The sequence below is a fragment of the Gadus macrocephalus genome, chromosome 19, assembly GCF_031168955.1.
Source record: "Gadus macrocephalus chromosome 19, ASM3116895v1".
Taxonomy (NCBI): domain Eukaryota; kingdom Metazoa; phylum Chordata; class Actinopteri; order Gadiformes; family Gadidae; genus Gadus; species Gadus macrocephalus.
In genome coordinates this window covers 8,905,723-8,931,344 of record NC_082400.1, presented here as the reverse complement: position 1 = coordinate 8,931,344, position 25,622 = coordinate 8,905,723, and the positions used below count along the sequence as shown (strand labels likewise).

Here is a 25,622-nt window from a genome sequence, read left to right as displayed (position 1 = left end):
AGATCTTCTTCTGAACTTGTAGGCGGATCATCCGTCTACCCGTGGAGCCACACCCCTATTTCTGTCTGACAGAGTTCATATTGAATTAAGTCAGAAACTCAGCAAACAAATGATGTCACGTACATGTATTGACTTGCAAAACAATTGCACAAAAAGTATTTTGCCATTGTGGCGTCAGTTTTTGTAACGTTTTGCCATTCATAACTAATTAGTTCATTATATTTTATATGTGTTGATCTATAACAGTTATAAACAGCAGGAAGAATTGACCTGAAAAAACTATTTCTTGAAAATTTGAATTGTTGAACCATCATCATCATCATCATAATGATCATCATCATAATTTCTGCATTAGTATTCGTTAGCATTAGCATTAACATTATTATCGGAAGTCCATGTGTGACAATGTCATTCTGGATGTTCCCTGCAGACGACACATATTATGCAGGTTTAAAAATAATCCCAAAATAGAATCTCAGGAAAAACAATTACTTGTTAACAAAGTGACTCACTTCGTCTCCAACATCGCATCACTGCCCAGAGAGAAATACATGGATTTCCTATCACGTGCTGCAGATAGACTAAGCAGATGAATTCCTCTGGTCCAAAGGATTACACAAGACAAACAATGTTTGCATATAAACACAAGCAAAACACAACCTCATTAACAGAGGGAGTTAATTTGAACAGAGAGGCTTCTTTCCCCAGTAACCTGGAAAACAGGGTGACTGTATAGATAATACCACATTATGAAGGGGGAAGGGATCAGAAGTTTGACATGACAACCTTTATTGCATGGGTACAATCTAAGACATGGTATTAACAACCCAGCAATCTGATAAAACAGCTTTCATTCCTCTTGGGCTGGCAGGGTTGTCTTGGTTTTAAATGGATTATTTGTTTTTCCAGTGACTTTATCATTATGCAAATTGCTGATGTTGTCATTTAGGGGTCCCAGTGCATTTAGCACACTCTATTTACTACGCACTATGTCTTGTGAGCACTGACACGCTCAGACACACACACACACACACACACACACACACACACACACACACACACACACACACCATGCACACACTAATCAAACACACAGACACACAAAGACATGCTACCACTGACACACACACACACACACACACACACACACACACACACACACACACACACACACACACACACACACACACACACACACACACACACACACACACACACACACACACACACACACACACACAACCAACAACAACACAACCATTACCAGAACTGCAGACGGGAGCGCAAAGACAAAGACGCGCACACACCCGTGCACTTTGTCTTGTGAGAACTGACACCCTCTCAGACACACACACACACACACACACATACACACGATCAAACACACAAATACATGCAACAACACACAAATACATGCAACAACACACACACACAAACACACACAATCAAAGGCAAAATATAAATCACAACAACAAGACAGACACAAAAAAACACAGGAGACCTGTTCCAGTTTGATTTCAAAATGAAGCTCCAGAGACTGGGAGATAGCGGGCAAAGCAAACTCCTCTAGGGAACCACGGATCAAATGCGGCGGCAAAAGAAGAAAAAAGACTGGAATAAACGAAAATGGAAGTAAATGGAGGGAGATAAGATGACTTTTCCAGAACTTGTCACAAAATCTCGGCGGCTATTTAGGTGCGGACGTCCGCAGCCGGGGGGGGGAGAGATGAAGGCGCCTGAACGCACTCGGTCCTCCCTCGGTCGTTGATGAAATGTGTGCACAGGGACGACACGTGTGACGGATATATTTGTGTTCATTGCACGCGTGGCTAGGCCCCTTTGTAGTGGACATGAAAAGAGTAAAAAACAATCCACACTTTTTGTGCGATTCCTTTCGTTTTTCTTTTGCTTGTTGTTGATGTATCACTGGCAAACCATAAAGGAACCAGGGTGCATGAAAACAAACCGACAAGGGGAAACATACAAAGAAATATAGGAGGATATTAAGGACAAATCGCTGTGTAAGCAGACCACATCCAGATGGTTAGCCGTGCGGATACGCCCAGCCCCCTCGGTAACCCCGCCTCACGACTAAAGCTTTCATTCATCTTCTTTATCTGTCCTGTCTTTAATCCCGCCTTGCCGCTTTCTCCGTATTATTTCTCAATTTCCAAACGCACGCTTGGAAAGCGACTATCACGTCCCACCGTTGCACTAAAAAGCCTCCTGTGTCAGCACAAACAAAAGTTTTCTGGTTCATTAAACCAGCTTTTTTCTATCTCACTTAGTTTCAAGGGCCAGTCAAACCGATAGACAGTTTAAGTTTTAAACACATTAGTGTGTCTTCTACGACCTTTAACATGGTCGACGCCATTTCTTCGCCATTACAGAAATCAACCTCAAACTGTTTGTGAAAGTTCTAAACCACTACGAACTCCGCTCCTGTTTATCTTTGGAGTTATGAGTGCTTTTTCTGGCTATTCTTTGACGTCATAACCGAAATATGGACATGTGGCTCTCTCTTTAGGCAGCGGCTGTGTCCAAGAGAGGGTCATGACACTCTGACAACGGTAGTGTAACGCAACGTTGTGTGGTGCATTTCATATACAACAATCCTCATTATAACGCACATGCCCAACAACGTGAACTAGCTTAAAAAAAACGATTCACAATGTTGCCGTGAACCGTAACCATGGGAATAACACGTCGCCTCGCCTTTCTAGAACTGTCAGCCCAAAACACAGTCTTGGATTGTGTACGGACATGAGCTGAAACACAGGCTTTCACTTCCACTTTAAATATGGTGTCGAAAATGGTTGTCTTTCTCCCATTTCCACACTTATTCACCGTACCTATCTGTTGGCAGGTTTTTTCGTCGAGGCTTCGCGACGAATGATCCAAAAAGAAGAGGTGTGTTTTACCCCTAGCTGACTTAAAACTTATTCTGACTTGAGGTGCCATTAAATAACGTTAAACACAGGTTAAGTGTTCTAATTCTGGCTTGAGGTGCCATTAAATAACGTTAAACACAGGTTAAGTGTTCTAATTCTGGCTTGCTTCAGACTCAATCGACACCTTGGAAACATCACAGCCTCGACAGTTTCTTTCCGGAATACATTATTCATCGGTACACCCAAAAATAATAAGTCTTGTGAAAGAAAGCGTGAAATAAAAGAAAACCTGACATCTGCTGTGTTGTGCTTGACATTCACTGCAAGGTTCAAGGAAGTGTGCGTGTTTGCAACTGTTTCGCTATTGTGGTTTTTCTGGGAAAAATATATCAAAATACACGCTTGCTGAAGGAAATATATAATGCATGGAACGATGCTCATCAACTTTTACAATGTGTTGTTGTACAATCGATGAACTGCCCATCAATTACGGGGCCTGCAAAACAAAAAGTTTCGGGGAAGTTGGCTGATTGTCTGGGGACTTCAGCAGGTTGAATAAACGGCAGGACCGCTTTTCGCTCATTGTTTTCCCGAGTTACCGAAAGCGGAAATTGAATTGAATTGCGGAAATCCATCCATGTATTTGTATTGACTGAACAAATATAACACTACAGTCCAGGTAAAGAATAAGTAAGGGAGTGAGTACGCTGTTGCCGCCACACTAAGAAAAGCCCAAGTGCCATGCATAGCGGAACGTGTAGCGGTGAGGGTGTTTGAGTTCCAGTGGAGGGTTACTGGGTTTAAGCCCCAATGTCCGCATTTTACATGTACGCATCAAAGCGTGAGATTCCCTAACCCCTACCTGCTCCTAAATGACATGTATCTGAATTTACTTAACTGAAGTCGCTTACGAATAAAAGGTCAACTAATTAGTAATAGCATTTGAGCTGTATTCCACGGTTACAAAGTTGACTTGTTTTATGGACAAATGTACTGACACATACACACACACACAGAAGAAGAACGCAAATACAATTCAGGGGAATTGTGATAATACACTTGACTATTTTCCAATTTGTCTCCAAATGAGAATTATGAGGGATTGTGAGGCGGGAAGGCACTTCCCCTACGTCTTAGAACAATACAGGCTCCTTGTTTCACGTCAAGGGGAGGCAGACCCCAACCGCCCCCTGAAAGTACTGGCACACTTGCCGACACTCACGTCATCAGTGTCAAACAAAAAAAAACACATCTGGTTTGGAGAAGTAGAGAGAGAGAGAGAGAGAGAGAGAGAGAGAGAGAGATAGAGATGGAGAAAGAGAGAGCTACAGAGAGAGAGAGAGAGAGAGAGAGAGAGAGAGAGAGAGAGAGAGAGAGAGAGAGAGAGAGAGAGAGAGAGAGAGAGAGAGAGAGATGGATAGAGATGGAGAAAGAGAGAGCTACAGAGAGATACAGAGAAGTGAGATACAGAGATAGTGAGAGAGATACAGAGAGAGTGAGAGAGATACAGAGAGAGCGATACAGAGAGACGGAGGGATCACACCTCACAGACCCTGAATGACACAATATGTGTCTCTTATCAACAGTGTGAGGCTGTGAAAAGAAGACAGTGGTCCCGCCTGACACACAAACAAACACACACAACAAAACCCAGCTGTCAGATATAGGTCATATTTCACAAAAAAACGAAAATGCAAATAAAATGAGAGCAGCCAATAAACACAATTAAATGCAACCAAGCCAGACTGTCCTCGTACACCACTGCAGAGATTGTCAAAGTAAAATGCTGTGTAGAGGCAAATTAGGACCCAGCAGGACTCAGACACAGGGCCGAGGCAGACGTCAAGAAAAGCATTGAATCATTTGAACGTGGTGTGATTTGATTGGCACAGCTACCATGTGGCGGTGGCTGACGACATTTCATCCGTCCGTCAAAGATGCAAACTACATGCTAATGCTGCTCGGACACGCTTCAACAAAACTCTTTTTTGGGCATAATGGTAGACTGTTTGTCAAAACGGTAAAACAATGAATCAATATGAATGCATTCCATTGTCTGTATATTTCTTCTTCTGCCAAGTTGACTGTTGTAGATTTAATAGTTGTTTTTACTTTTATTTTGTGTCTTTGTTACTTTTCAAATAAGGTCAACTTTCCATTGTGGTGAAAAGCATATTAAAACTAGTTAAGAAGTAATGTGTGCAAATGCACAAAAGCATGTTCTGCCCTTGACCTCTGAACTCTGCTACGCCATTTAATTGCTCATTATGAGATTCATCTCCCGGCTCCTCTGTGGTCTATTTCAGTGTGTCCCCTTGCCCCTGAAACTCCTCCCTGCCCACACCACATCAAGTATAATGTGTTATAACCAGTGTAACATATGTGGCTCAGTATAACTCTGACTTGGTGTTTCAGAGTGTTCGCATAGAATGTGAATCAATAAGTAAGATTGCGATGTTCTTTCCTGCTATACATCATCAATATTAGCACTGTGAATCAGTAAAGTGACTATATATAGCTGAACATCATTATTATCAGAATCGCAAATCAGTAACGCAGATAGTAATGTACATTAATGCTGTAGATCATCATTATTGGCATTGAGAATAAGAATGAGAATACGAGTAAGAAAAATAATCGCAGCAGAAAAACAATTATTACTACAACAACTTATTGAACAAGGTTAGACAAACAAAACCATAGTTTACAGTTTGTTTTGATATTGAGTCGCACTCAGCGGGGTGCCTGACAAAGGGGAAACACGCAACAAACTCCAGTCCCCGCTGCAATCATAAAGTCCTCATGGTCCTCTGGAATTATTCTTTTTGTCAGCTGTCGCTATCACCTTCTCAATATAAACCACCATCTAATTAAATGCAGCATTCAATTTGTTCAGAGGGAAACAAAAAAGTAAAGAAAAAAAGACAGCCCTGCTGCCATCAAATGTGTCAGACTAACAAAGAAAAACAGCTGTGATTGTAAAATTACAACAAGGAATGTGTTGAGAAAATTTGGAATATTTGTTCAATAGACCGATTTTCTTTTTCTATTTCTTGCTATGTCTTTATCAGCATTAAGTGCAGAAGCACACTTCAATTTGTGTTTGCTAATAAAACAGACATGATAATATATACAAATAGGAACAATAAATATACGTATTGCTCTTGAATCCCTCAAAGATGTCAAACTTTATGACAATGGTGAGTGAGCTATTGTGAATTATTTTTGCACATCATAACATTTTCGTTTCAAAGATTTGTTCTGTGGTATATTTATAAATCAATATATGTGCGTGCATGCCATTTCAAGCGATTTGTGCTCTATAAAAAAGTGATTGAGTGGTTGGAAAATAACACAATAATGGAATACTTTGAGACAGGAACTATACTTTTATAAAACACACTCATAGAAGAAGCCCGGTAAGGCAGTATGATTCCATCTTCTATTCATTCATTCTCATCTTTCTATAATTTTAAAAGGGACGGTTGGTTCTGAACACAATCCTGAACCAATAGCTATGAAACCTGTCCGACAGCAAAGATGTTCAAAGAATTTAGGATGATGATGAATAATACAGGGGTATCTTTTATGTCTATTTGTATTCATTAAAATGTAAAGGAAAAAAAGTTTGGGTCTGGGATCTCCACAAGGTATTGGTGTGAAACGAAAAGGCTTTTCATGCATCATACCAACTTTAATAATGTGGTTGACTGTATTTTAGTTTGATAGGCACAGAGAGGGAAAGTAATAACTTTGACAGTGTGACAGCCAAATCATCTTATATTCTGCTGAGCAGATGTAGCTGATGTCAACATCGGCAAGAGTTCAATGTCTGTTGGATATTTCAGCGATTCCACAGCTTTCTTGCAGGTATATTTTGTTAGATTAAATCACATTTACATCATTCATTCTGCTTTCTATTCGTATGAACACCATCCATCAGGTGTATTTTCAAATCACGTATTGTAAAATATTAAGGACAAGGTAAGGTAAACTAAATTAATCTCAGATGGGACAACTGGGAGTCACAACAAAGTAAGGGAAAGCTTAATAACACCCTTGTGTTTGTTCTACGTTATGAAGTTGAGTTAAATATCATCATAGCACGAATCATCATCATCATCAACAAACACTTTGTCATCGCTGTGTCTCAATCTCACAAACCGCAAACACTGAATTTAAACAGCACGGGAACTCATGCTTAACTACTACACCTCATTTAGTAGCGCACATGCTGCTCCTTGTGGGCAAGAGAGCTTATAGGAGAGAGACCGAAAGAGACAGAGAGAGAGCAAGAGAGAGAGACAGAGAGACAACGAGACAGAGAGGGCAAGAGAGAGAGAGAGAGAGAGACAGACAGACAGACAGAGACAGAAAGAGAGACAGAGTTAGAGGGAGTGATAAGGAGACTTTATACTGAATGTACCCTCAGCCGACCCCAACAGTCGTCCACCTTGGCCCAGAGAGAACGTAGGGGGAATCCATCAAGAAGTTGTATAGTTTGGGGCGGTGCGGTATCCGATAAAAAACAGGCCTGGGGCATGCTACCCTGTCTTTCCTCTCACAGAGGGGATTTAGAGATAAACCAGGAAAAACTTATACAACCAGCAGCAGCATGTTGTTCCTTTCCTTTGATGCAGGGTATCCGTGTGTCTGTTTGCATGTGAGTCCTGGTTGGAAGCTGTAGAGAATAGGGTTTCACTGTATTTTCCATTCTTTGCTACATGGCATCTATCTCTCTGGGTCTGAAGCTATCTTTGCCGATCGGCCTCTGTCTCTTTCTCTCTTGCGGTTGATCTGTCTATCTGTCATCTCACTTTCTCACTCCATCTCTAGCTGCCTCACTCTTTCGTTCTCCCTCTGTACAAATGCATGTACATCTCTCTCTTTGCCTCATTTTCACTGACACCAATCCTTATACAACACAACCGGCGCCATGGGCAACATCGCCATTATGTTTTACAACGAGTTTACATATTTATTTTATTCACCCACACACAAACCACAAAGGGCTTGTTCTCCTCTTTCGTCTTCTTTAAACAACACCAACATTAGGCATCTCTTTTGCACATATAGGCACAGTGTCAACCACCCTAATTGGCAGCTTGTTTTTTTATATCTAAGTGGGCAGGCTGGGACAATTTCCAATCAGAGTGACACATCTTACATTCATCTCCAACAGTAAGGTGAGGAGACCATTAGCGATGAGAGACGGAGAATTTTGACTGTCATATTCACTCGTCTTTTTTAAAGAGAGGAGGGAGGGGTGTAAAATTACACTGCCAGCAATCAACTCTGTTACCGGCAAATCAAATGGAGTTGAATGATAGACGGAGACATAGATGTCAAGCTAGCTGGCGACATATTATTACCATGGGAAGCGACTAATTGGATGGCAGGGTCTGTGTGATATCTAAGTGTGCCCATCTCTTTTTACACAAAGAGTGAAATGAGTTGTTTATGTTGCATGTGTGAGTCTCACCCTTAACATGTATCCATTGTTTTGAATATGGACATTGAGACGCCAATCGAGATGCTGATGCAGAAGGATCACCGTGTCTGCAGTGCTCATTTCGATAAGGACGACTTCATCATTCCCAAAAGAGCTGCTGACCCAAAGAACCCAAAGAAAGTGTCATTGAAGAAGAATGCTATTCCACGAGTGGAAGTGGATAGACTTGAGGTAAAGTTGTTTGCTTATTTGTCGTGTTATATGATTCGCCGGGAAAACTCTCTATACTTGACTTTTAATGAAAAAGGTATCTGGAGGGGTTATTTGTTATGGTATACATGCCAAAACAAGGACCCTGGCTTCAATTTTCGCCGGAATTACACTTTAACAATGCAACTGAGATGAGATGATAGTCTTTAGTTGTAATTGTTGCACAGCCTCCTCCCTTACCCCCACCACCCATTATCCTCCCTTTCTCTCCTCAAAACACCCAGTTATGCACTTGTATGTTGTACGTCCCGGCACTTAGCATTGTGTAGCGTCTTATCCTAGCTATCTTGTCGTTTTTTATGAATATCTTTACTGTACCAACAGCAATATATCTGTCTTCTTTCAAATGTTGTTATTGTAAGTCGCTTTGGATAAAAGCGTCTGCTGAATGCCTTAAATGTAAGTGAAATTGGTGTTTGACTTAAAGGGGGTTTGAAACCCTGAATGTCCGCAGTCTACCTGGGCTTCCTTGAGCAAGACTTCAATAAAGCTCTTCATGCTTACTAATAATAAAGAAATACATGCACTGGAAGTTACTGGATAAAAGCTCAAAGAAATGGTAACAATGACTCACATATCAAAGCGACAACGCCAACGGATGCATTCAGTTCAATATGAACTAGTATACCGTATTTTTTGTCATGTGCCTTTTATATGAACTAGAATGTATTCCCATTCCAAACATCCCTCGGTTCCACTAAACCCACAGTCATACTGTTCCCAGGAAGTGGGTCAATGATCTCTGATGGTTTCCCGGGGAGCGGGAATACATGATTTCCTCCTGTGGTGTTCTCACACCACCCCCACATCCACTCGTCTCATATTACAGAACGCTGGAACCCATCATCACATCGACCACCTTTGTGATATCAACATCACAGGAACATGGCAGGTAGACAATGGGACTAGTCTGTTCATTCCCTCATCTTATTCGTTGCTTCCTTTTGCATTCATTCAAAGGCAATACAACCCACTTCCCCCACCCCCCCCCCCCCAACACACACACGCAGACACATACACATACACATACACACACACATACACACACACACACACACACACACACACACACACACACACACACACACACATTCGTCTGAACAATGACCTAATGATCTTGAATGCCTTTTTGTCTGATCTGAACTGTATTCCTAGGTCCATTAGGACCACGGTGTGTGTGTGTGTGTGTGTGTGTGTGTGTGTGTGTGTGTGTGTGTGTGTGTGTGTGTGTGTGTGTGTGTGTGTGTCTGAGTCTGTGTGTGTAATCACTGTTGTCCGTGCAGAGGATTGAGGGTTGATAAAAGTGCAGCCTGGCACATACTGAATCCACTGGCATCATCAGTACACACACACACACACACACACACACACACACACACACACACACACACACACACACACACACACACACACACACACACACACACACACACACACACACACACACACACACACACACGTCTGGAGAGCTGGGTCAAGACAGCGAGAGAGAGAGAGACAGAAAGGGGGATATGGAGAGGGCAAGATGGAGAGAAAGAGAGGGATAAAGAGAGAGAAAGAGAGTGAGGCAGAGAGAGAGAGAGAGAGAGAGAGAGAGAGAGAGAGAGAGAGAGAGAGAGCGAGAGAGAGAGAGAGAGAGAGAGAGAGAGAGAGAGAGAGAGAGAGAGAGAGTACTTTCATGTGCTACTTCAAAGCCTCAATTAAACAGGAGATAGGGGGGATAATAACCATGAGGTTATTCTCATCTTTGGTGGCCAGTAAGATGCATTGTGGCACATCAAAAAACACGCACCAGCCTGCTCTGCCACTTAGAAATGCATCAACGCCACAGCAGGGGACAACGGCCACATGCAAATAAGGTTATTCTGAAGGTAAGGGAAAAGATAGATCCTGGTGTCGGGCTTGTTGTACCAACCCAGACATCAAAAAATAAAATAAAATGTGACATTCAAAGAAAAGCATTTCACCAGTTGGACTGCAGCTCACCGAGGAAACCGAATCATCGAGACAACATGTGAAATGTTATACAACGCAAGCACTGCAACCAGCTAATGCGTCGTCATTCATGCAGAAGGAATGGTGACTGGTGATAAAACTCCACAGATGGTGTCTTCTGCCTTCTGCCAGTCTAGATTCACCCAATAGCATCCATAAAGCCCATGTCCCATATTAACCAAGCCTTTGGATCCATCATGGCTGCCGACTCATAACAACGGCCAAGTCATCGGGACAATGACAAAAGAAAGTCGCGATCAATACAAAATAATCCAAATCAAATAATACAAACAAATGGATCTCTTGAATAGCTCGCTGGTATGCACTCCAGCTTGATTCACTATTAAACTATCTGAGTGAAGCGAAACTAATGTTCAGCGGGGCTCCGACAGCGAGAGAGAAAGACTAATTTAATGTAGAAATGCAACGTCTTGAGTTATAAAATGGGGCGAAAAAAAAGTAAAAAAAAAGTACAGCACTCTTCTATACAACTCTGCACTCAACACTTTATTCCCACAAGGAGATACATGTTTTGAGTTTTGAACCCTGCTCCCTCCCCTTGATTCAACACCTCTGCTTATTGTGTCTCCTGCTGACATGTAGAGTTTTACATTGAGCAGCGCCCGTTTACATCCAAGTGAGGCTGACAGTGAGGCTAACATTCAAAGCATTCAATCGATATGGGAGTAAATACAAAAAGGTCTGCACCAGCAAGTAGAACAAATAATAATGCTGGATAGGGTGCAGGTTAACTGTATCCAATTTACCACCTCCTAATAGAAAGTAGAGTATATCCAGAGGGCCGAAAGTAATATCGTTAGAACAGTGTCATACCTAGTGCGATTGATACAAGAGCGAAGTGCACAAGGTGGAAGAGGTGGATCTTGACACTCAAAGTCAAGGTGAAGGAAAAAAGGAAAAGTAGAGGAAGAAGAAGAAGAAGAAGAAGAGGAGGAAGAAGAATAAGGAGTAGCAGAAGAAAGAGAAGGAGGAGGAGGAGAAGCAGAAGAAGCAGAAGGAGAAGACCCACTTTACCATTAGCTTGGTTGCTATCCTGGACTTTTTCCTGTTTCCTGAACTCGTTTGCCGAGTTCAAATTCTCAGCCCTAATTTATGGTGCTAAAGGGGCTTCGCCTGCTTTGACCCTAGAGAGAGAAAGGGGGCGTGAGAGAGCAAGAGAGTGAGAGAGAGACAGCGAGAGAGTGAGAGCCTGTTCCAGACGGAGAGAGAGAGATAGAGAAAGAGAGAGAGAGAGAGGGCGAGATCTCTTCAAAGTAACCTTCATAGTTTTTTTCTGCTTAATTTATGTGCGGCTTGTGATTAAGCGATAGCCTTTAACACCACGTGGGTGTAAACGCCAATTGAAGCGCAGAAAAACCTTTATCCACATTTTGCATGGCTTCCTCTGCCCGTTTTCTTTAAATAGGACGAGACGAAAACGCTTGCTCCCTCACTGCGGTCGCTAATAAGGTGTCTTATGGTAAACAGCTCGTTATCGAATGTATGCATGGATTAGTCAAGCATAATATCATCACTTAAACGTGTAAATTGGCATTAACAATGCATGTGAAGGGAGTGCGATGTAGGGGAAAACACAAGCCATCTAGTCAACAGCAGAAAATGTGTTTCGAAATGAATACTTACAGCGCTTCAAAAAAACAAAAAGGGAGTAAATCCGACGTTTTTGGATGAGTTACAGAAACATTTTGGGTTTATACCCCCATGCTCCAACCGTATTGTGCACAAGGTCAGACTCTTATGAATGGGCCTGGGTATTTAGCTGGACGCCCATGCCTTTTGCACCACACATTGTGATGATCACACAATGATCACTAAATCACAACACACCCCAGCTCCACTCATAATTATCGATGGATTCCCAGTACCCTTCTCCTCCAAAGTCAAGAGCCTCGGCGTCATCCTGGACAACACCCTCTCATTCGCACCCCATATTCACAACATCACCCGGACTGCATTCTTCCACCTCCGCAACATCGCCAGACTCCGCCCATCACTGACCCAATCCAGCACTGAAATCCTAGTTCACTCATTTGTCACATCACGCATAGACTACTGCAACGCCCTCCTCACCGGACTCCCCACCAAACTCATCAACAGACTGCAGATCATTCAGAACTCAGCCGCCCGGATCATCACCCGCACCAAATCATCTGACCACATCACCCCTGTCCTCATTCAACTTCACTGGCTCCCAGTACACTACCGTATCCAATACAAAACCCTGCTCCTCACCTACAAAGCTCTCCACAACCTAGCCCCCAGTTATCTCTGCGACCTCCTCCAAGAATACACTCCCTCCCGCTCCCTCCGCTCAACCTCTGCTGGACTACTATGTATCCCCACATCACGACTCACTACAATGGGTGCCCGGTCATTCAGCTGTTCAGCACCCAGGCTCTGGAACTCCCTCCCCCCACACATAAAACAGTCAGACACCATTACAACCTTCAAGTCACAACTCAAAACTCACCTGTTCAAACTCGCACACAACGTCTAACTGATCACTGTTTTGATTGTTTTGTTTTTTTGTTTTGTTTTGTTTTGTTTTGTCTTGTTTTTGTTTTATTTATTTCTTATTGCTTATGTTTATTTATTTATTTATTTATTTATTTTTTTCCACAATGTCTTGTTTTTTAAAAAATGTATGATGACTATATGCTCTGTAAGGTGACCTTGGGTGTCTTGAAAGGCGCCTCTAAATGAAATGTATTATTATTATTATTATTATTATGAACTTCAAGGGAAATCACAGTCTGGCCGCCTTATAGAACAAATTAAAAGCATCCCCTTGAAGCTGGCTCCGTCAGAGTGCAGAGCCTAGAACTTCTACACATATATTTTGGGGAGGACTCGATGCAATAAAGCCACTCATTAACTTAATCTCTCTTTTGCTTTGAAAGATTGCATGATTCAATTGATTGCCGGACCTGAGAAGCTTGGGGGATGTATGCAGCAGGGGTGTCCGGCTGCATTGACTGCCGCGGTACTGCCGTGCCAAAAACCGGCCTAATGGCTAATCGATCAGCGTTAGACACATTAGCCGAATAATAATGTGTCCCTTGTTTGGTTTGACAGCAAACGCATCAATAATGATTATTTATTTTGTGTTCTGGATCAGCTACTGTAAACAGAAGGGCTCGCTCGGAAAATGAACTAAACTCGGATTCAGATAAATTTGAATTCATGACAGCGTAAAACCACATATTTACTTCAGCCACTTATTGTTGATGATTATGCAGTTTTTTGGAGTGTTTGCTTTCTGTTCTTCCACACACAGTGTTGCAGCGAAACAGGGAGTACAAATGTCATGGCCGTGCCCGGACTGACTGCGCACTTCAAGAACTGCGCATCACTGCGGCTATGAATTCCACTTTGGTCTCTTCACCCTGGACCTCTGACAGACAACCGAGAAAGCTGCCAGAATATTTTAGGCCCATGCTACAGAGAAAGGCAAAACCCATGTCTAACCTTGAAGTTACTTGCCTGAAAGTTCTTGAAAACCCTTCCTTAGAGTGAGACTCACAGTCAGTCAAGCTCAAAGAGGCAAAATGGGGGTAAATTGGTCAAATTCAAGCGCTAAGAGTAGGTTCTAATAGTCAAAGCGTAAGGCTGTGCATTGACTCAGTTTCCGCTAAAGCTAAGTACCGATGACAGTTAATATCATAGACGTAGAAGGAAGATGGGCCGAAAAGATGAAGATGAGACCAATTATCTCTGAACACACGGAACCAAAGTCGTGGGTTAAACTATGCTTCACAGCCTCCGCTGGGGGAAGTGTGACCTCTGCACACGACCCGTCCTTACCACTCATGAGCAAAGGACAGAGACAGCTGAGAATCCCAGGCCCCTACTCCCCGCTTCAAGGCCAGCAACCTCGGTCAAGAGGAAAGTTCAAAGAAGGAACGTTTAGGCCAGGGGAAACAAAGAAATATGATAACATGTGTGAGGATCAGGGGAGTTTTCCAGTGCTGCCACAATTGAGTCACAACCGTGTCAACCTTCGTCGTTGTGTGGTTATGGCGTGAAACGACGGGGTAGCGAGACCCTGTTGTGACATGGCATGTGCTAACATGATACGGACCCACCTTGAGCGCTAGCTCACTCAGAGTAGATGTATGGAATAGAAAGAAGAATGAGACGAAGACAGAATTATATAAATAATGATGAAAAAGATATTGTGCTGAATTAAATGATGTGGAAATAAAAGCATTAGACAAACAAACAAAAATACATATTCTAATAATAAAATAGACGCATTGCTTAATTAAGCCGTGAAATAACGCATGCACGAAAAAGAAAATATATACAAAAAATAACATTTACATTTAATTTTATTTATTTTATACATTTAGTGCTTGATCAAACTATCCAAAAGGCTGACGAATAAATAAACAAGGAAACTAATAGAGTGCTCACAGTTAATAAAAAAGACTACAAAAATAGATATAGCGTTAATCACTTAATTATAGTTTGGAAAATCAACAAACTTAATGAGTCTCTCGTTGCATTTTCTTAGCCCTGCTCCTGAAGCACCGTGATTCATCCTTCATCTGAACCCACCCGGGGCCTCACCTCTGGTGTGGCTGGGGCCCCTCTTTCTGCCCGTGGAGGAGCTGTGTGTGGTTTGCTGGAAGTGGGTCATGTCCATGGTGGTGTTGGGGGTGCGGAAACTCTCCTTGAACCTCTGCATCAGGTCCTCCACTGAGTCGTGCTTCGGGTCCACCACTGGAGAAGAAAATAAGAGTGAATTTATTGGGATTTAACTTTAGAAATAATAACTGAGGGAATAGCAACACAAGAAAGCCGACCTTTGTGAAAGTACAATCAAAAGCAATAGTGAAGTAGTCAATTAATTCAAACAAATATATAAACCTTATAGAATACTATAGAATATAGTGGGGCTGTTTTTCATGTCGAACAATAAAGCCCTAAATAGGCTGTATTTTTTGCGGTGTTTCTTGAAAATAGCTGACGTCTTTCTCTCATAGCGGTGTTTGCATCAATCCAGCAGCGTCTCACCTCCACAGGGTTCGAATAAAATAAGAATAGCCCCTCCCATTGCTTTTGTCTCATGCTTGACGTTTATATCAACTCTATCCCTGACAAAAGAGGACCCAATGGGCCGGTCGGAGTCGGGGTTGCTCATTTTGTCTGCCTATAAATATATACATTCCCCCTTTTTATTTGGCCCAAAAGAAGAAGAAACTGCCAAGCCCTTGAGGGGGTTGGGAGTGTTCGGACAGGACCCACAAGCCCTCTACACCCGTTCTGCCTCATTTGTACCACCAAGAAGTGCATGCAGAATGCCACACATTAAGACCTTTGTTGTCCTGCAGCCACTGACCAGCGTTCCCTAAACACATCTCTCAAAGAACAACTGAGAACACAGAAAACAAACTAGAGATGCAACTAGAGGCAAAAAAAAACATTAAAATATAAATGCATCCATCTACAGCCTGTGATACCCAAACTTGGAGGAGAGGTTGTTTTGCCACATGGCGCAAATTGTCCGAAGTTCAATGGTGGAGAAATATATACGACCTGGGGTGATCTGTGTGGGTCTGATGATTCGTCAAGAGACTACATGTTTTCTCACTCTGCCAGACCCACCAGACCAAGCGAGGCTCAAGAACGAGAAGAAAAGGGAAAAAGTATAAAAGGCGGGAAATGTAGCCTCCAACTCAAAGCGTTCTATAAACACAGCATAGAGCTGGAGGGCTGTTGAAATGTGAATACCATCAGCTTGGATCCCAGCTCACTCAAAATAGAACAAATTTGAAATATGTTCATGAATTTTTGGGTTGAGGGTTATACAAAGCGATCATCAATCACATTTTAGCAGAAGTCTAGGTTTTAATTTAAAAAAATCTGGAATTTGGGATGTAAGACTTTCAGAAGGAGTGAGTAAATGACGATTTATACATCACATACTTTTTTTTAAATTTAAATTTAATAATCTCAACTGTCATATGGCAGACAAACTCAAATCTGGGAGAACAATTTTTCAATTTAAAACGCATGATTGGCTAACCACATACACAAACTCCTCCAACATTATTGCATTTTACCCATTAAAACATCCCAACATTCTTAGGAAAAGTGTCTGTACTTAATTCTACAAAAGTTTCAAATCAACATTGTGTTGCCTGGCCAATGTAGAAAACCCTGAAAGCCTAACCCATTGTTATTTATTTTTAATTTCCCATAATGAAACTAAATCTCCCTCAAAAAGTTATGCTAGCATAGTAGGACTGCTAGGTCCAATATTACATTCTCCATGATAAAATATTGTTTAAAAAAAAACTGTTTAAACGTTCAAATTTGCAATCCCCAAGGATTCACCTGGTGTGCCAGTTATTGCTAACAACATGCCATCAGATATCCAACTTTGAAACAGCTCGTTGGATAGTCATTTTATTGAAGTGACTTGGTGGCCATTATGCCTTCCATGACTATTGCTGTTAAACCAGGGCCACAAAGTGCTGGGCTATACCTCTGTAATGATAGTATAAAAATCAAATGTGATTATGTTGTGTAAAACGTTACTGGGCCAACATTGGCTTGGTCTACAAGAAGGGAATAAAAGGAGCTGGTGCTTCCATTTATCCCCCCGTCCGGTCCAAACAGCCTGTAATAAAGGTCATTACAAAATGGTTCATCTGAATATTTCGGTGTACCACCGCGTGGTGTGAGCCACTCTTTCCTCAGTTATTTTCATACTTTTCCGTCTGCATGCAGAGCCAAAGCAAAGCTACCAGAGGTGACCTACAATAATCAAAATAAATAATGTCATTGTCACAAAAACACAATTTAACCAGATCACAGAATCACGGGAAACTGGGTTTTTAAACATTTGCCAGTGGTTCAAGTAGTGATGATAAATGTCAACTGTGTTTGTAATCAGCCTTGGGATATCCATGGTGTTCACGCTTGTTTTGCATTCATGTTTGGCTAATGTGACCAACAATAATCAATACAAATAATGTCTTTGTCACATTAACAAAAGTACAACAACTATCTACAAATAAAAGCTTGCGAAGGAAAGAGAGGAGGGACGAGTACAAGAAGAATATATCAAATAATAAATTCCAAAATATATATTAAAATATATATAAAAATTCACGGAACTGAGTCTAAATGGATCATTTGAGATGGGCAGCTGTGTGACTTCCTCAGCTCTCTCACTGTTGACAACAAAATTAAGCATTTGTATTATTCACCACTATCCTGATGGAAATGTAATCTCAAAGGTGACATACACACGGGGTCCTCTGGGTCAACGATTAAGAACAACACCGGAATAAACGGAAGTAAATAAGATCAAGAAACGACAACCATCCCCAGACAAGAATTTGATTGGGGAGAGTTAAGACCGCAGTGTGTCGATACAGATTATGCAAACAAAAAAACGCGATAAGACACCGTGGCAGGGCTTATTTTGTAGTCGCCATTATCTTTGTTTGTTTGTTTAGATTTTTCATTACTTCATCTGGAATGAAGCATCGACCCATAGTGGCCGTACGCCTTGCTAAACTCTTTGATTTGCCCATGGATGTGATCAATAATAACCTTGCATCTGACAATTGCTTTGACGTTTTTGACAAACAAAGTCATAACTTCCTCCAAAACAATGGATTGTACTTCAAAAATGTCTCAGTTTGCTAATTCATTACAACTTCATTGTCCCCATTTGTCTAGTTTATGTACTTTGAGTATTATTATGTTACTGTATTGCAGTCTTTTACGCTAGGTAAACACCATTAAGTCATTCAGAAAGGCATATTATTGAAAATGGAGATTCATCCCTGGACACATACACAGAACGTCTTACATTCAACGACTTCAAATCCTTTTTGTTTTCTTTTGTATTCTGAATGGTGCACCATCGCCTCAGCCCTGATCCCTGTCACCTCCCCAGAGACAAACAATTGTCATGGTTTTAACGTCGCTGAAAACATTTCTGTGTTCCCTTCTTTGTAAATACGTTTTCTTTTACCCTGACCTCAGGCGGACCCCGAGCTAGCATAAAAACAGCACATAGCTACGTACTCACACACATTGAACAAAAGAGCGTACAGGCGAGACACATACACACACACGCACACGCACACACACACACACACAGTTCTGTTGACGGTGGAGAAGGAGACGTGAATGCACAGTGCTCCCAAGGGACCACTTGTGTAGTGTTTAGGCATGGGGGCTGGGGGGTGTACTTGGAGAACTATACAAATGTCATTGCATTCTCTCTCTCCCTCTCTCTCCCCCTCTCCCCATCTCCCTCGGGTGCAATGGGCGCCATGAGATTGGTCTCTCTGCAGCTTGACGAGTTTTGCTCCGTCAGTTATCTAATTCACAGACCATGCAACCGCAAGCTCCTCCATCCATGCATGAACACATGCTGGAAGTGCTGATACAATTTAATTCAAACAAGCAAATCCATCTATTCCATTTGAAGATACACTGTTTATTCCTCAACAGATCTAAGAAATGAAATATAAACAAATCATGTCAGTTTGTATTGTACCGCAACTTAAGACGACATGATGTCTTACTTGTTGCATAAATTTTTTAATGGATGTCTTGGAGGGCTGTTTTACCAGCAGGTGTAAGGGTGATTGTGTCTTGCCAATAAAAGTGAATTCACCATCTATCCTACTCACAAGTGGGCATGTCCACCTAGATGTACTAAGGACAGACTGACCTCCGTCACCTCTGATCTATCCATCACACGCCTTTGTGGACAATGCCACCTGTGATGTCACAAGTGGGAGTCCAGTCACCCTGACCCCTGGGGTCGGCCCTGGACCATGATGATGGAATGCATTCCATGCAGCGCGAAGGAGGAGGGAGCAGCTGCAAAGATATGAATGTCTGCAGGACAAACATATTAGTCATATTTTTAGCACAACCTCTGCGGCAAAAACGGATCTTAACATAACGAGCACTAAACTGTATTCGATTCAGGATATGAGGAATGAATATCCACAAATATCCACTTTATGTTTGTCTTTTGGATTCACTTTTTGTATGTCTTCCGCTCTCCCCGTCTCCCCCTCTCTCCGCACATGAATTAATCTCTCTCTTTCCTTATTTCACCCACCCTTTTCACTCCATCTCCTTCCTTATCTCGCTCTCTCATTTATGCGGCCTTCCATCCATCTCCACACCGGGGGAAGCAATGAACCGTAGAGAGGGGCAAGGTCGCGCTTTTCAGCCGGAAAGGTCGCTGTCCTCCAGCCCTTTCTCTCTCCCTGGCGGCGTACAACTCAGTCTTAGATAACGCTTATCTGTCCAGAGCGCGGGTTAGAGGTGTCGTCTGGTGTCTTCTGACAACGGCCACAAGCGTTTGGTTGCCTGAGTTCAGGACTGGCTTTAGTGGTGTCGCCGGTTACCCGGGTTCTGATACAAAGCAACCTCCAATGACCAACGGGCCTGCTTGCCTGACTTTGTGTGCAAGAGAGTCAGAGGGAATCAGAAAGACGACAAAGTCGATAAATGGATGCATTCATAATAATCACAAGACTAATTATGCTGTTATATTCCTCCTCCATCCTCATCATTTTATATATTGTATTCATTTTCAGCCAAATGTAAACATTTAAATGTTATAAGTTCCTCTTGCCTAAATTGAAGCATGGTATGTGTTTTGATGAATGTTTTGGATGATTCCTCCATCAGTTTTCTTTCATACCCTATAAGACCTGGAACAAAGTATGGTCTACAGCAAGCAAACAAAGATGTGCCCGACCACAAAGAACATCAAATAAACCCCCTTTCCTCTACGATGTCCCCCAAATGTCCCTCTTGAATCAGTTACATCTATTGAATGAAATGCAGAGAAGGCAGAATCCAGACAAATAAAGACAAATAGTTTTACAGCAAGTTTTTCAATTGATACGCAAGTATGTGTTGTTTATTTATTTCAAATGAAGGTAATCAGCTTTTGGGCATACTCTTTCATCCAGCACTTAGACTATTTTCCCCACTTTTCTTTGTAGTTTGTCTTTTCTATTGAGAACAGAAAGAACAATATCATAGACCCTTGTTGCTTTCTTAGAATAAATGTCCAACATTAGTGATGGCTGTCGAAAACAACCTTTCATAAATTGCAACATAATGGACGGTTATTACAGTGTTAAATGCAGCATTTTCAACCTGGCACATTCCCTGTGGCTCTGAGAATGTAACCAACAACACCACCGTGAAATGCCTTGTAAATGTATTCTATGCTCCCTTAGAAGCCAAGTTCCCTTCGTAAGCATAACTTTACAGCACTCTGTGGCCTTCGAGCATCCAATATGGATGCCCGCTAGTATGGAACATTGGTAAAAATTTTTCGGCTTTTCTCGACCCTGAATAACCTTTTTCATTGTATATTTCTAAACATGCACTCTTAGGTCTGGGTTTATGTCGTGGGCCGTATTTTTCAATCTTGTCTTGTATGAAAAAAGGGATGGTGGTAGGAAGGGGGGGGGGGGGGGGAAGAGTGGAATGACATGTCATTTAATTTGTGCTGGAAGTAGGAACTCTGCTTGTCCTTATTCAGCATCCTAGGAAGGGACAGGCCCGCACTGTTTGTCACAGGGTGAAGAGAGGACTACAGGCGCTAACGCTAACAAGCTATCGACTGTCAGATCATTTAGGTGTCAGCACTAAGGCCTTTTATATAGCTGACATGTTATTATGCTAATAGCCGCTAAGACGTCCCAGGCATCCAATGGGAACGCTGGCAAAACAGCAAGAGTGGTTTCAGCGCATTTTTGCTGACAGGTCAGTGTGGAACGGCAGTATTACGGGGGGGTAAAGGTTTCCACTTCATCATTCACTCCTGTAAGACACTTGGGTGTTTTTGGTGGACAACACCCAATGTGGTGAGCAACGCCAAATATACTATTGATACTGGAGTATACACCACTTAAGTATGACTTCCTCCTCCTTCCACCTGTCTTATGCTGTCTGTGTCGGTCTGTTATCTAATAGACTAGGTAACAGACGTGGCTGACAAGACAATCCCAAAGATACATTACACTACACTCACAAAGCATAAGTGGTGTTCTGGAATAAAGTATTTTAATATTGTGAATGTTCACTGCAAGTTAACAAATTGACATTCAATATTTTCAACTTCTCAATATAGCACCATACAACCAACCAACTGCTTCACAGAGCAAAACTAAAATGGCACGGACAAATGATCAGAGAATGACTATTATATATTATTATCGATAGTGTTATTGATCGCAAATCTTCCATAGGCACTCCACGTACCTCTTCCTTTCCACGGTGAATGTTTTGATGCTGCGGCTGGGGACCCCCGCTTCAGGGACAGCTGCCTGCAGGCCCAGATGAATGGAGATGAAAATGGCCGCCTTGGGCCGAGAGCTCTGATTCCCTCTGTGATCTATTACCTTTGTCATTGTTTTCAACAGGGAACGGGGGGACAGGGGGGGGGGGGGTGGCGAAGCCACACCACGGGACAGAGGCAGGCACCGTTGTCGCAGCGGGTGACAGGTAAGGGGAGGAGAGAGCGAGAGCGAGAGAGAGATGACAGAAAAAAATAAAAAGAGATAGAGGTGTCAGTGGGGGGGGGGAGGGCAAGTGGGGAACGAGTAGGCAGAGGTGAGAAAGTGAGAGAGTGTTGGGGGAAGAGAGAGAGAGAGAGAGAGAGAGAGAGAGAGAGAGAGAGAGAGAGAGAGAGAGAGAGAGGAAGTTGGTGTATCACAGCTCAGATTGCGTGAGAGGGAAAAACATGGGGAAGGAAATTGAAGCTGTGGAGGTGATGGATGAAAACGGCATGGAAGGGGAGAGGAGATGATGACAGAAATTTGATGCAAAAGATAGAGAGAGAACCACCAGCGGGAAAGAGCTAGGCAGAGTGAGCTAGAGAGGGAGAAAGAGAGACAACAAGGAGAGAAAGGGAGAAAGAGGTAAAGAAAGAGGGAGAGCTAGAGGGGGACACCACTGGGACAGAGAGAGAGAGAGAGAGAGAGATACAGAGAGCAAGGGAGAGAGAGAAAGCTGGGAGAAAGACACTGAGAGAAAGCTAGGGAAGATAGAGAGAGAGAAAGCGAAGAGTGAGAGAGAAAGCGAGAGAGAGCAAGAGAGAGCGACGGAGAGCGAGAGCGAGAGCGCGAGAGAGAGAGAGAGAGAGAGCAAGAGCTAGGGAAGATAACAAACGGAGAGAGCAGAGGGCACTGCAGCATCATGGGTAAGAGGGGAAAAAAAGAAAAGCATGTTTGAGGAAAAATGATAGCGGGAGCGAGGGCAGTGGACAGAGATAAATTGCATAATGGGAGAGAGCGAGGGACGAGAAGAGGATAGGAGAAGATCAGAACCCATGAAGAGAGGAGAGATGAAGAGAGGAGAGAGGAGGTGAGGAGAAAGGAGAGAGAAAGAGGGAGAGGAACGCGGGGGACTAGCACCTTGTTAGATTCCAGACAGCCAAAGAGAAATCTCTAAATGTTTGCAAGCTAAGAATGAGATTATACAAACAAGAGAGAGGTAAAACTAATCAATTGTATGTGTCCTTTAGTGCACACCATTGGGAGAGTAGAGGATATGATTCTTAAAATAGCATTGGTGATAAAAAAAGGTGAAAACAAACGTCAGTCATATCATCTCATGAATGAATGAGCAGCTAGGGGTTAGGGCACCCTGCTCTGGGACAGTTAGACTGTGGACAGTGGGTATCAAACCTTCAGGTTGGTAGAGAAAACCAGAAAGAGACTTTCCCACCCTGTTTCATAGACTCAGAGCTATCGAAGAATCAATAGCCAACACTGTAACCTTTACCTTCACAGTACTTATGGAAAAACCTTGTTTCAGATCTCAGCACAAAGTAACTAAAGTAGAACGTGGCAACAGAGACCCCCGGAGCAGCTGCCGATTCATACGTTTTCCAGTCGGCAAGCGTTCCTTCCGTTAAATTATAAAAAAGGGACAACAACACACAGCACCACCACAGCAGGCCCCCTGTATGGCCTAGTTCCTGCACTCCCCCGCCCTCCCCACACATCCCCGCCTCCCGCCTCCTCCACCTCAAACACCACCACCTCGCCCCGTCTAAAGTGACGAGAAAAAGAGCGATGTCTCAAAGTATCGTCGCTCTGAGGAAACAAAAGCGCTTCCAGAGGGAAGATGACTGTTGAAACGTCACGGAGACGCTTGTACTTCATCCCTCTCCCTCCGTCGACGCACCTCCTACTTCTCAGACGACACTCCAATCTAAGGAACGCCCTTTACTCTTCCCTTCGCCCATCCATTTCTTGTCATTTTTCGGGGGCATTTGAGAGCTTGCAAAGTGCCATTCTGACTCTGGCTCAGTGGAACTGTTTTTTTTATTCTCCAAGAAGGGTCTGCCACTTCTGGTATACTTCTATCCGTGGATACAGAATACAAGTCGTCTGCTGTTTGTGAATAAGTAAGACTTAGAGTGCTATGTATAGCACGGTGGCGGCCTTGTGTCGCCGAGCAGGGATGAAATATGGATGGTCTTTTACGGCGCACTGCGATCACACTGAATCGTCCCCTCAGCCACTGCTCGGCTGACAGAGAGTGCCACTTAAGGCGGCAGTTTCTGCCACATACTGAGCCCGGTGATTCCATGAACCACCATGTGAAGACACAAGAATGTGTGCCTAGTTTGAAAGCTGTTCAATATATAGCATCTAGCAACTAAAGTCTGAAAGAACATTTAATCTTATCCTAGGTATCTTGGTTGCTTACGGGGAATGGGTTAACCAAGCGATTGTTAGTGCTTGGCCCTTGATAACAGCGATATATCGTTTCACTTTCTTATGACAACTGTACTTATTGTAAGTCGCTTTGGATAAAAGCATCTGCTTAATGCCCTAAATGTAAATGTAAATGTTATCGAAAGTGACGTACAGGGAATCTTCTGAGATAACCCATAGCTGTTATTAAGGGCAGGTAGGGTTTAAACTTTGGGGAATCTTGCTTTATTGTACAATAAATCAGAACATTAAGTAGCGTACAAGTCCGTTCTTGTGTGACGGTTTAGAAGTGACTGCTAGAAGATCATGTCATGTACCGGGGCAATCATTTTCCATATGGTGTTAATAGTAAGTGGTTCTGTAAAAAAAAAAAGTGATGGCTTCCTAGTAACGTCCTCTGTAGCCTATTTTGGTCTGCGGCCAGGAAGGAGGTGCAAGCTAAGCACTAAGGCAGAGATTCCCAACCTTGGGGTCGAGACCACACTCGGGGTCCCCAGATATGCATATTGGGTCGCGGAAGATTGCTGACATAAGCCATGGATATTTAATGGTCTATTTCAGGAAGACAGTTTTCTTTTTTCTCATAGATGTCCAGTATATGCGAACTGACTGCCTAATGATTCAAAGCCACAAGCAAACTCACTTAGCGTGTAGCCAAGCAACAGGATTATGTCCCCCGGTACAGTGATAGTACCGGCAGATGTGGAGTGAGATGACTAAAAGTGGAAGCAGAAGACAAAAAATTTAAGGTGGGGTCACACTTGTTTTCAGAGCAAAAAAAGGGGTCATTGGCCAAAAAGAGTTGGGGGTGGGGGGAGAAACTGCACCAAGGACACCGTTTGCCTAACGTAGGCTAACAGTGCCTATCTATTCAATTGATTTCAGTAAAACAGTGACTGTATGATGACTTAAAAAATGGTCCTGTGTGTGTTTATATACTTTTTTCAGATATCAGTACAATCTAAGTGGTGGGTAATTGTTAATGATGGCACACAGGTGACTGAGCAGTTAGGTCACTCCTTACTTAGGAGGCACGAGGGAGTAGCATTCAAAGTACGAGTCTTAACTGCTCTCCAGAACGTAGGCTTTAAAAAGCACAACATGCAGTATTGCTTCTGTTTTAATGAAAGACGAATTACCCAATCACCCAGATCACATAATCAGTAAGAATTAGTGTAATGTGCCTTTCTATTGCAGTGATATACTACACCTCTATAAGGATATAAAGTTGTCATGACTATTCCATTTACTACCAGT

The 25,622-nt window shown here is 42.6% G+C and overlaps 1 protein-coding gene across 1 annotated transcript in view; it reads right to left on the bottom strand.

Annotated features, from left to right (window-relative positions):
* The window catches only part of LOC132448018 (astrotactin-2), a 245,956-nt gene that overhangs the window by 136,489 nt on the left and 83,845 nt on the right, over positions 1-25,622 (bottom strand). The window contains exon 4 of the mRNA XM_060039081.1: positions 15,202-15,354. Coding sequence (XP_059895064.1) covers positions 15,202-15,354 — 153 coding nt within the window. The remainder of the gene's footprint in view (positions 1-15,201; positions 15,355-25,622) is intronic.